Source organism: Bos indicus, chromosome 10, assembly GCF_029378745.1.
Source record: "Bos indicus isolate NIAB-ARS_2022 breed Sahiwal x Tharparkar chromosome 10, NIAB-ARS_B.indTharparkar_mat_pri_1.0, whole genome shotgun sequence".
Lineage (NCBI taxonomy): Eukaryota > Metazoa > Chordata > Mammalia > Artiodactyla > Bovidae > Bos > Bos indicus.
The window spans coordinates 3,460,194-3,472,510 of record NC_091769.1 but is presented as its reverse complement, the minus strand read 5'-3'; the positions used below and the strand labels follow the sequence as shown (position 1 = coordinate 3,472,510).

At 39.9% G+C, this 12,317-nt stretch overlaps 1 protein-coding gene across 1 annotated transcript in view; it reads right to left on the bottom strand.

The window, feature by feature from the left end:
- The window catches only part of KCNN2 (potassium calcium-activated channel subfamily N member 2), a 503,725-nt gene that overhangs the window by 8,583 nt on the left and 482,825 nt on the right, over window positions 1–12,317 (bottom strand). The window contains exons 8-9 of the mRNA XM_070796821.1: window positions 10,494–10,604; window positions 1,931–2,058 (exon numbers count right to left, since the gene is read on the bottom strand). Of these exons, the coding sequence (XP_070652922.1) occupies window positions 1,931–2,058; window positions 10,494–10,604 (239 nt within the window). The remainder of the gene's footprint in view (window positions 1–1,930; window positions 2,059–10,493; window positions 10,605–12,317) is intronic.

Here is a 12,317-nt window from a genome sequence, read left to right as displayed (position 1 = left end):
TCATTATATACTGGAGACATGGTACACTAGCAGGAAGGGACACTAACACAATCCCAGAGGAAATGGGATGTGTGATTGCTGAACCCAGAGACTGACCCACTGGCTCAATTCCACGTCACCTCTCATCCTTTCATCCCAGGATACTACAACTTCTCACAACCACAAAGGTAAGTTTTCTTTTTAATAGATCCGAACAAAATAGGTTAGTATCGAAACATTCAAGTACAAAGAAAGAACTCTCCGCAGTATGCCATGTGTACCTCTTGTATGAACGCTGAGGTTACTGTGTTGTATGGTTTGGGGGGGCATGTAGGAACGATCACTCTACCAGGAAAGTTTACCAGGTGACTCTTGAGGGGGAGGTGAAAGCTTAGCATCGCTCAGGGGACCCACTCTCTTAAGTCTAAGCCTCAAGAAATCAAGATGTGTCGGTGAGCAGTCCAGGTGTGGTGCCTAGCTTTAAAGGTAGCTATGACTCGAGGAAGCAAGTTCCTGCTTGGGAGCTGGGTCTCATACAATGTTCCTCTCTTTCACTTTTCTTCTTCGCCCAGACTTGGAAAGAGTACTACCTTAACATTCTTTTCTTTGTAATGTGGAAAATGCATAGTTGTGTGTGTCCAGTCAAGTTACAGAGCTGAAGCAGAAATAAGGTCACTCTGGGGCTGGTGGCAGTGAGGGAAAGGACCCGTGTGGATTGCTAAGACGGCAGTGAAGACCAGCTACTCCGCCGCGTGTGCAGAACCTCCTATTTTAGAGCTTGGGTTCTTGGATTTTATTTTCATTAGGGAAGGGAGCAATTTCTGTAGAAATTCATGTATGTCTATAGACATAGACACATTCCACATTTTCAGTGTTACCTCCTTAAAAAGGGCAGTGGATGGGCCGGTGGAAAGGTAGAGATGAATGCTTGGTGATTTCCCACAGAATGTAAGTGTAATATACATATGAATTAGCTAAATAAGTAAAATGAAAACTTCAACCTCAAAACTTCCTGTCTCTGTGCTAATTAGCTCTGAGAAAATACATCTCACTCTCTAATCTGGATACCTAGTATTTACCTACCTTTCCATGATTACCCTGGTAGGCTGCCTGAGAAAAGCCAGTTTTCTGACCCACCAATGTGATGCATCTGCCCTTCTCCATATGGAAATGGCATTAAGATCAAGGCTGCATGACATCACAGCTGACACCCACATAATGTACTTACGGTAACGATGCTGCCAGCCTGGGGGAGAAAGACCTGGTGCTTTCAAATTATCATGGAAACTTACTAGATAGAGATGTGTACTTTAAAGCCTATGATGGTATAACAATAAAATGGTATGAATGACTTAGACAAATTGAGTAACCGTGGCTTGGATAAAGTCTGAATAATGACAGAAGAGCGCAAGGCCTATAGGAACTCTAAAATCAATAATGAACACATAGCATATAGAAAATCCCCCAAATCCTAATTAAAAACTAATTTAAAAATTCAAGTATTAAATCAATTGCATGTACTACCTTCATATAAAGATGTTGGCAGTATGTTAAAAAAATCCAAGTAGATCATAAAATGTTAAATTTCTTTCAAGGTTTTGTACTAGATACAAACTAAACATCTTAGAGCAAACTGTATGAATAAATAAATGTAAAAATAAGATTTTAACTGAAATTATTCCTTCTATTTAAAAAGAGAAACTGAATAGACACTTTAATTAATATATTATGTGGCTATTCGCCCAATAATAAATGATTTTTCATCATAAAATGAACTGACAAATGAAATTCTAAGAAAATTTATGGAATTATTAAAATGCCAAAAAATGTCTTCTGGGAACAAACATGATAATGTTCTCTTTTTCACTCTTGCATGAAAGAAGAATAAGTAGGTGCAAGAATTAAAAACCAGAGATACCAATGCAGAATGAAAGTGAAGAATGGTACTTACTGATGAATAGCTTGCAAGAATTTCCGTTGATGTTTTCTGACTTTTGCATGATCTATCTTTTTTACTAGCTTTGTATTTTTGTAAATTAGCCATGTTTCCCTGAGTACATTGGCAGCTGCATTTTTCACCTGTTAGAAAAACAAACAAACACAGCTGGTGATAAGTTCCAGAGCAGAATCCTTTGCAACTTGGTTGGGGGTCTACTCTTCAGCCTGATGATCATGGTAAGCTCTAGCTCTGCTTAGTAACTCAAATTATTTTCTTGAATCTGTGCATTTTGAAAAGTACCTACACCTGTTGGGAACACTTACCTTGAAATATGAGGGGCTACTGATCTCTTTTTTGGGCTAACCTCTTCCTTGAGGAACCTTTCATTCACCACTTAAAGAAAAAAAAAAGAAGAATCTACTGTTTTCTTCACCTTGTACTGCAATTGTTCTCTCCATGTTCTTCATTTCCCTGGAGAAAGGCAAGATGCCAGAAGGCCAAGGTTAACCTTGTCCTTTGCAGCTTGTTCAGCATTTCTGGCTGTGCTGTACAGGAAGGGCATGTTCCCACTGCTGAATGTACAAGGAGACCCAGTCATCCAGCCTCCCAGCGTGACTCAGCAAATGGCATGCTTGTTAGCACACTTTAATCAACTGACAGAGAGTCTATGTTGTCAAGATTTTGTTGGTAATTTAAATACACTGTGTTTCACATGGTCAGGACAAACGTAAAGGATGTTAGTGACACTGCCAAAACCTATTGCAGCTGATGGAAAGTGTGAATACTTCCTAGTGAGGCTTCAATCACTTGCTTTCTTGATTCGTCTTTAAAAATCCCTACAAGTCCTCCTTCTTGTTCATAAGACAAGAACTGATGACCCGGAACTTTCCATTGTGCTTGTTATAAGCTACTTATTCTGAGGTCGATCCATTTAATTCTTTTGAATGGTAGATAAAGTTAAGTTCTCACAAGGAGAACTGCAGGCTAAAGGGGGACTGGGTGGAGGAAGACAACTTTTTAAAGATGAAATAATATCATTTGCAGCACCATGGGTGGGCCTAGAGATTGTCATTCTGAGTGAAATAAATCAGACAGAGAAGCAGAAGCATTGTATGGCATCCCTTATACCTGAACTAAAAACACATGATACAAATGAACTTATTTATAGAACAGACTCAAAGACAGAGAACACACTTATGGTTGCCAGGAGGAAAGATCAGGGGAATGAATAGTTAGGGAGCTTGGGATGGACATGTACACACTAGACATTTAAAGTGGATAACCAACAAGGGCCAACTGTATAGCACGGGGAACTCTGCTCAGTGTCATGTGACAGCCTGAAATGGAGGGGAGTTTGTGGGAGAATGGATACATGTATAGGGATACACATACAATGTATATGTATAGTTGAATCCCTTTGCAGTCCACCTGAAATTATCATAACATTGTTAACTGGCTATACTGCAATATGAAACAAAAAGTTTTTTTTTTTTTTTTTTTTTTAAAGGCAGTGTCCTGGGGAAAGACAGAACAATGAACTGGGCTTCAGAAACAGATTTTAAGTCCCTGACTTTGGACCAACCAAGTCAGGTCAAGGAGGTTAGCTAACCTTGTAGAACCTGAGTTTTTTCTAACATGAGAAGGTTAAAGAGAATTATAGTCAGTCCTTTTCAGCACTTAGAATTACAATAAGAGAGAGTATTATAATTTACCAAAACTATGGCCCAAGTAGGCATGTGTATTTTTCCACTTTAGCAGAAAAAGCATTGGCCTTGGTGGCTGATGGTGAATCCTTTTTCTTAGTGCTGAAACGCTTTCTTTTTGAATGAAACTGTACTGCTAGAACCCACTTTAAGAAAACGGCTGGTATCTTAAGACTGCTTTTAGTTGTGACTGCCTTTGGATATTCATTAGACTCTGCATAGGGAACATTCTCCAACCAACAGAAAAATGACGGAAACATGGGATGCCGAACACCTGCAGTGCATGTAAGTGACATCACCACCACCCACAGTGAAGTGAAAAGGTGCTCCAGTTAACGCTTGGATCTTCACTCTTATGCAAACACATTTCTCTTCCTCAAAGAGGTAGGATTCTGTTCAGAAGGCTCTTCCATCTGACACTGACATCCTTTGTAAAGGTAAGAAATTGAATATAGTGTAAGTTGCTCAGGTTGGAGGACCCGGCTTTTGTTTAATTTTTATTTGGAGTATAGTTGATTAACAATAATGTGTTAGTTACAGGTGTACAGCAAAGCGATTCAGTTATACCCATACAAGTGTCCATTATTTTTCAAATTATTTTCCCATTTGTTTTGTTACAGAATATTGAACGGAATTTCCCGAGCTATAGAGTAGGCCCTGGTTGGTTATTTATTGGAAACACAGCTGTGTGTACATGACAATCCTAAATCCCCAGTCTATCCCTCCTCATCCACCCTTTCTCCCTGATCACCATAAGTTCATTCTGTGTGTTCCTGTTCTGTAAATAAGTTCATTTGTATCATGTTTTTAGATTCTGCATATAAGCAATATCATATGATATTTGTCTGATTTACTTTGCTTAGTATGATAATCTCCAGGTCCATCCATGGTGCTGCAAATGGCACTATTTCATTCCTTTTATGGCTGAGTAGTCTTATTCCTTGGAAGGAAAGTTATGACCAACCTAGACAGCATATTAAAAAGCAGAGACATTACTTTGCCAACAAAGGACCGTCTAGTCAAGGCTATGCTTTTTCCAGTGGTCATGTATGGATGTGAGAGTTGGACTGTGAAGAAAGCTGAGCACTGAAGAATTGATGCTTTTGAAATGTGGTGTTGGAGAAGACTATTGAGAGTCCCTTGGACTGCAAGGAGATCCAACCAGTCCATTCTAAGGGAGATCAGTCCCGGGTGTTCTTTGGAAGGAATGATGCTAAAGCTGAAACTCCAGTACTTTGGCCACCTCATGCAAAGAGTTGACTCACTGGATAAACTTGGATGCTGGGAGGGATTGGGGACTGGAGGAGAAGGAGAAGGGCTGGATGGCATCACGTACTCGATGGACGTGAGTTTGAATGAACTCCAGGAGTTGGTGATGGACAGGGAGGCCTGGCGTGCTTCAGTTCATGGGGTCGCAAAGAGTCGGACATGACTGAGTGACTGAACTGAACTGAATATCCCATTGTATATATGTACCACATTGAGGTTGGTTCCACATCTTGGCTATTGTAAACAATGAACGCTGGGTGCACGTATCCTTTCGAATCATGGTTTTCTCTGGATATAAAACCAGGAGTAGAATTGCTTGATCGTATGTAGCTCTGTTTTTAGTTTTGAAAGGAACTTCCATACTGCTCTCCATAATGGTTGTACCAATTTACATTCCCATCAACAGGGTAGGAGGGTTTCCTTTTCTGCACACTCTGTCTAGTGTTTATTGTTTGGAGACTCTTTGATGATGGCCATTCTGACTGGTATGAGATGATACCTCATTGTAGTTTTGATTTGCATTTCTCTAATACTTAGTGATGTCGAGCATCTTTTCATGTATATCTTGGCCATCTGTATGTCTTCCATGGAGAAATATCTATTTAGGTCTTTTGCTCATTTTTTTGGTTTGATTGTTTTTGATATAGAGACACATGAGCTGTTTGTAAATTTTAAGAATATTATCATTTCATTCTTTCACATGGAGCTGTCCAGCTTCCTGGCACCACTTACTGAAGAGACTGTCTTTTCTCCATTGTATAGTCTTGCTTCCTTTGTCATAGATTAAGACCTTTGTCAGCACACCAGAGGGGTGTGGGTTTATTTCTGGGCCTTCCATCCTGTTCCATTGATCTATACTTCTGTTTTGATGACTTCAGCTTTGAAGGAGGACCTTGTTTTTAAAGAGTGGAGAGGGAAGTGACTGACCAGCACTGCCTGGGGTTGGGACAGGCCCTTCTCCACTTAGCAAGGAGAAGGGCTGTTTACTGGAGGTCTCAGCTCTCTGAGCAGCTGTACTGCCTGGAAGACTGGTAAGGGATCTGATACATCCTCCCTTCCTGGTTTTATCAGCTCAAGATGAACACAGACTGGCGAGGCAGCGAGAAAACTGGGTAAGCAGTACCGAGAAAAAACATGTTGAACACAGGAGTGTTTGGAACAGAACATAGCAACCAATTTTGGTTTGGATTCTCATCTACAAAGAGCAAATGTCAAATTGGTTAAGTCCATAAAATTTTCAAAAATGATCCAATGCTCGTCCTTAATGTATTTTAAAAGGTTTTTTGAGATGGTAGAGGAATGACTGGAGGGGAGTAGGGACGAGTTATAGGTGAGAGTTCTGACAGAACACTTGCTCCTTGGAAGGAAAGCTATGACCAACCTAGATAGCATATTAAAAATCAGAGACACCACTTTGCTGACAAAGGTCTGTATAGTCAAAGCTATGGTTTTCCCAGTAGTCATGTACAGATGTGAGAGCTGGACCATGAAGAAGGCTGAATGCCAAACAACTGATGCTTTCAAACTTGTGGTGTTGTAGAAGACTCTTGAGAGTCGCTTGGACAGCAAGGAGATCAAACCAGTCAATTCTAAAGGAAATCAACCCTGAATACTCATTGGAAGGACTGATGCTGAAGCTCCAATACTTTGGCCACCTGATATGAAGAGCAAACTTACTGGAAAAGACGCTGATTCTAGGAAAGATTGATGGCAGGAGAAGAGGGTGACAGAGGATGAGATGGTTGGATGGCATCATGGACTCAGTGGACAGAGACAGTGAAGGACAGGGAAGCCTGGCATGCTGCAGTCCATGGGGTTGCAAAGAGTCAGGCACAACTCAGTGGCTGAACAACAACAACAAAGAAATTTATACTACTAAAAGTATTGGGGTGCCCAAAAAGTTAGTTCAGGTTTTTCTGTAAGATGTTATGGAAAAACCCAAAGGAACTTTTTGGCCAACCCAATAGTAACAGTCTCCAGATGACTCCAACCCACTTCACAGGTATAAAGGACATGACATATTACTTTTTAATTACTGATGAATCAGCAACATATTAAAGTCATAGTTACTAAGGTAAAATATATTTTTAAGTGAAACAATACTTTATAAACCACAAAACCTCTTGTAGCTGATTGGCTTTTAACTGAATATCTGCTTTGTTCAATCCTACAAGATACATAGAGCATTATATAACAGACTACTTTGCTTATAGATTTCCTTTGATTTTTACTACTTTCTTTTTCAACTTGTATATAAGTTATATATATAAATATATTTCTGTCTTTTTCTCTTTTTCTTCCTCTTGCTTCTTCCTTTAGGGGCTTTTATGAGTGTCTTCCAAAATTCAAGGGGAAGGAACATAATCTGCTTTAAGAAGCAGAAGGGCTTCTTAACTCTCCTTCTGATATTTACGGTAAACTGTTGCTCCATATACTATGGGTGATACCTCCAGGATGCCCACAGAGAAACAAAGGTCACTAAATCTGTGCAGCTTAGCAGGACGTGTGCTTTGTGCCCCTGCAGCAGCAGAGATGGATGTGCTTAGGGCCCCAACCTTTCTCACCAGCCTGGTCCTTCTTTAGACCAGGTACCTGGGCCAGGGTGAATGGAGCAGGGCAAGGGCTCCATGCATTTGTATTTTGACCCACTAGGATATGTAGCCAAGCATGACATAAAAGCTATACAAAGTAAATCCTCTCGAATTTCTGTTCACTTGTTGAGAGACCTGCTGCAAGAGACAAAATTATATAACTGCATAATAGTGTTCTTATTATGGATCTGATTGAGAATTCTTAACAGGATTGGAAACACCCACTGTGGACATTAATATGTATAATTATCCTTCATGGTACATCTAGCGACTTGAAAAATTATGTCTGGGCTCTCAGAATTGCTTGTTTTCAAGTTTCTTTCCAAAACGTAAGTAACCAGAGGGCCAAACGCCAAGATTTCCTCTTGGTTCAGACCTGAATGTACAGTAATAGTGATATATTTCCCAAAGCTTTAGCACAGTAAACAGACTGTCTCTGTAAGGTGATTTGCTAGATATCTGTTAAATAGCTGGTCCTGTCTCACTAAGCCTAGTGATAAGTTATCGCTATTATGCTTTCTTTTTGAAATTCTTAGAATATTCTGGTTACATGGGCCACCGGCCATTTTTGAATTGCAGTGTGTCGTGTAAACGGTTGTAACTACACAGGACAGTCCTCTGAATGTTAGTACCCAGTGAACTGTGTGTTCTACTTTCAAACATTGCATTTTGTGTGATGAATGTCATCCCACAGAGATAAGATTTCTATATAAAATTGTTCCTCAAACTTTGTGCATGGGGAATAATTTTTCATGGAAATTGTTAAGATACACAATGGAAGACTTGGAAGGTTACATTTTTTCCTGCAAGAGTAATCTATCTTTTAACATTCATATTGCTTTTTCTTTAGGGTCATATTAAGATTTCAAAATGTTGTGACCATTATTACTCCTGTTGACCATCAGGAGTGCTTCAGGGAATGGTTGTAGTTTTCTCTAGCAATAAGGAGCACCCTTGAATTTGTCTTTTGAATCTGTCATGTTAGTAACTATGTATGGCTTTTAGGCCCTTCTTTATTAAAAATTATAAATGGGCACTTAAAAATTCCATAAATAACTAAATGGAAAGGAATCAATTCCATTCATTGATAACTATGACAAATGACATTCATTGATAACTGTATAAAATAATGCAGAGAGAACCACAAAAAAGGCTATTGTTTTCATATATTGTATTGAGTATAGTAATGGAATGGATCTCATAAACTGGAAATTTATGTTTGATTCTAATGCCATCTTAACATTTGCTCTTGTGCGTAGTGACATTTTGCCTATAAAAATAGATCTGTCAGCAAGCCTGCTTGAGTGTCTTTTTCAGACCTATTAAAGACTCTGGTCACAAGAAATATTGCAAAGTAGCTTCAATTTTAAGAAATAGTGAGATAATAGAATTAAAGCATCATAATCATGATGTGTGTGTGTGCTTAGCTACTCATTTGTGTCTGACTCCTTGAGACCCATGGACTGTAGCCCGCCAGGCTCATCTGCCTTTGGGGATTCTCCAGGCAAGAACACTGGAGTGGGTTACCATGCCCTTTTCCAGAGCACTTCCCAACCCAGGGATCAAACTCAGGTCTCCTGCATTCTGGGCAGATTCTTTACTGTCTGAGCCATCAGGGAAGCCCAATAACCATGATACAGAATGTGAATTTTGAAAGTAGAACAGTACTTCTTACTGAAAAAGCTTTCTACAAACAATATGACTCTGAATTCAACATTGTTGTAGTTTGGTCTCTAAGTTGTGTCTGACTCTTTTGTGACCCCACGGACTAGAGTCTACCAGGCTCCTATGTCCATGGGATTTCCCAGGCGAGAATACTGGAATGGGTTGCCATTTCTTTCTCCATAATTCAACACTATCGATAGGGAATTTATCAAATATATATAAGAACTTACAACAGAAAAGCAGTAACGTCAGAAAACTTGATCAGTTTGGGGAAATCAGTCCTAGTCATTAAAACTAAAGGAAGGCCACTTAGCTCTCAGATCTAGATCCTTAAAGGAGACCCAAGTGCAACATTAGTGAGAATACAAGTCTTTTTTTTTTTTTTTTTGCCAAGCAGGAAGAGACACAACTTTCATCTGATTTGCTGAAGGAAGAGCATTATGAAAGTTTAAAATTCTCTGATCCCTGGAATACAGCTGCTGCTGCTGCTGCTAAGTGATTCAATCGTGTCCGACTCTGTGCGACCCCATAGACGGCAGCTCACCAGGCTCCCTCTTCCCTGGGATTCTCCAGGCAAGAACACTGGAGTGGGTTGCCATTTCCTTCTCCAATGCAGGAAAGTGAAAAGTGAAAGTGAAGTCGCTCAGTCCTTCAGAACCCCAACAATATTAGACTTATGTGGTCCCTTTTTATACTTCAGTAAATACCAAGGTTTCCCAATTATTTCCTGACTGACCTAAAGTTAGGAAAAGTTTAGACTCCATGTGAAAAAATAGAACTGACTTCAAGAATGCTTTCACTTTAAACCATGTCATTTCAGCTTCCGATGTCAAAGTAAAACTATTATTGCCCAACAGTGATAGCAAACAAGAGCTCCGGACAAGACTCAGAGTAGAAGGATCAGCGCTTACTTCCTCTCACAAAAACACCAAAATCACAACTAACTGCTGAACAACCATCAGCAAAAAAGGACTAGAATCTACCAAAAAAGACATGCTCCTTCCAAAGGAAGAAGCCACAACGGAATGGCAGGAGGGGCTCGTTGGTGATTCAGTCCAGTCCCATACCCCACAGGTAGGCAACCCTCACATTGAAGAATAATTATATCACAGGATTCTCTCCCTCTGTTCTCCCACAGGAGTGAAGGTCTGAACCCACGTAGGGTTCCCCAGACTAGGGGATTGGCATCAGGAGGAGACCCCAGAGCATGTATAACTAAATCACTTTGCTATATACCTGAAACTATAATGACATTGCAAATCAACTATATCCCAATATAAAATGATTTAAAACAAAGAAAGAAAAAACATGACTCTTCCCTTTGGAGATACAGGGGTGGTAACTTACTCTTTTTGTCAGCTGAGTGTCCATCATGAAGTTGTGCACGTGCTTTTCTGCTTTGGTAAGTTCTAGCTTCCTTGCTACCACAGCTACCACCAGGGCTGTGCAACCAGCACCCTGAAAAGCAGGAGAGAAGAGAAAACCCCTAGAGTTACTATTTTTTGGTCTCAGCCTCATTAAATAATGTTTTGTACTATGTACATGACTACCTAGAGATAAAAAGTAAATTGTAGTAATCGCTGTCTTCCATCAATATGACAGAAACTACACGGCCAATAAACATAAGTAACATGCCTTTAGACTGATGTTAAAAAATGTAAAATAGGTGAACTAAGAACTAAAGCATGATGTTTGTATTGAACATATTTTAATTATATGAAATGAATGGTAAAACAGCAACTTGCTGAATTTTCAGACTTAAAAACAGAGCAAATCAGTTATACTTAAAGACAGAGCAAAACAGAAATATAAGTCAGTGTCTTAGCATACATTCACAGAAAGGAAATAAGAATTATTCTCTAAAAAGTAAAATTCTATAATCTGTCAAGAAAAAACCAGCAGGTCTTCAGGATGGTCAACCGTGAAAGGTCAGGAATGGAAAGAGATGCATTGTATGCACAGCTTCCAACTGGTCCACGCACAGAACAGAAAGGATCGCAGAAAGATCTGAACCTGGACAACACACATACAGGAAATGCTAAAGGTCAGGGATAACCACCTTACTGCTCCAGATGTTCACCAGTATGAAGAGAGGCACGTGCTACCTTGATTTTGAAAAACTCAACACTGGTCCCTTCTCTAAGTTATAGGCTATCGTACTGACCTCTTAGGAGAAGTGTGATACTGCCATGCCGCAGAGATGAAAGCCCTGCGGCTCTGGAGTCAAGATGCATGCATTCCAAGTTGTGAGGCATGAGGTCTTCGTGATTCAAAGACCAGTGATTACATTTGGGGTCAGGAGGCAAAGCTGGGGCACGTATGGGAGGGCCCAGGCTAGGAGGTCCTGCTCCAGACAGAGCCTCAACCTGGGGAGAACCACAGAGAGCTGAGACTACCTAGCTGTCTAGGTAGAGACAACAATGAACCACAGAAGAGGGGCACAAACACGTTATGGTACTTGGGGATTTTGCAACAGACTGGAATCCTTTTAAACTACTTTTTTTTTTTTTTTTTGTGAGCAACTTTTAATTTATTTATTTTTTTTTTTTTTTTGGTTTTAATTTTATTTTATTTTTAAACTTTACATAATTGTATTAGTTTTGCCAAACATCAAAATGAATCCACCACAGGTATACATGTGTTCCCCATCCTGAACCCTCCTCCCTCCTCCCTCCCCATACCATCCCTCTGGGTCGTCCCAGTGCACCAGCCCCAAGCATCCAGTATCGTGCATCGAACCTGGACTGGCAACTCGTTTCTTACATGATATTTTACATGTTACAATGTCATTCTCCCAAATCTTCCCACCCTCTCCCTCTCCCACAGAGTCCATAAGACTGTTCTATACATCAGTGTCTCTTTTGCTGTCTCATACACAGGGTTATTGTTACCATCTTTCTAAATTCCATATATATGCGTTAGAATACTGTATTTATGTTTTTCCTTCTGGCTTACTTCACTCTGTATAATAGGCTCCAGTTTCATCCACCTCATTAGAACTGATTCAGATGTATTCTTTTTAATGGCTGAGTAATACTCCATTGTGTATATGTACCACAGCTTTCTTATCCATTCATCTGCTGATGGACATCTAGGTTGCTTCCATGTCTTGGCTATTATAAACAGTGCTGCGATGAACATTGGGGTACACGTGTCTCTTTCCCTTCTGGT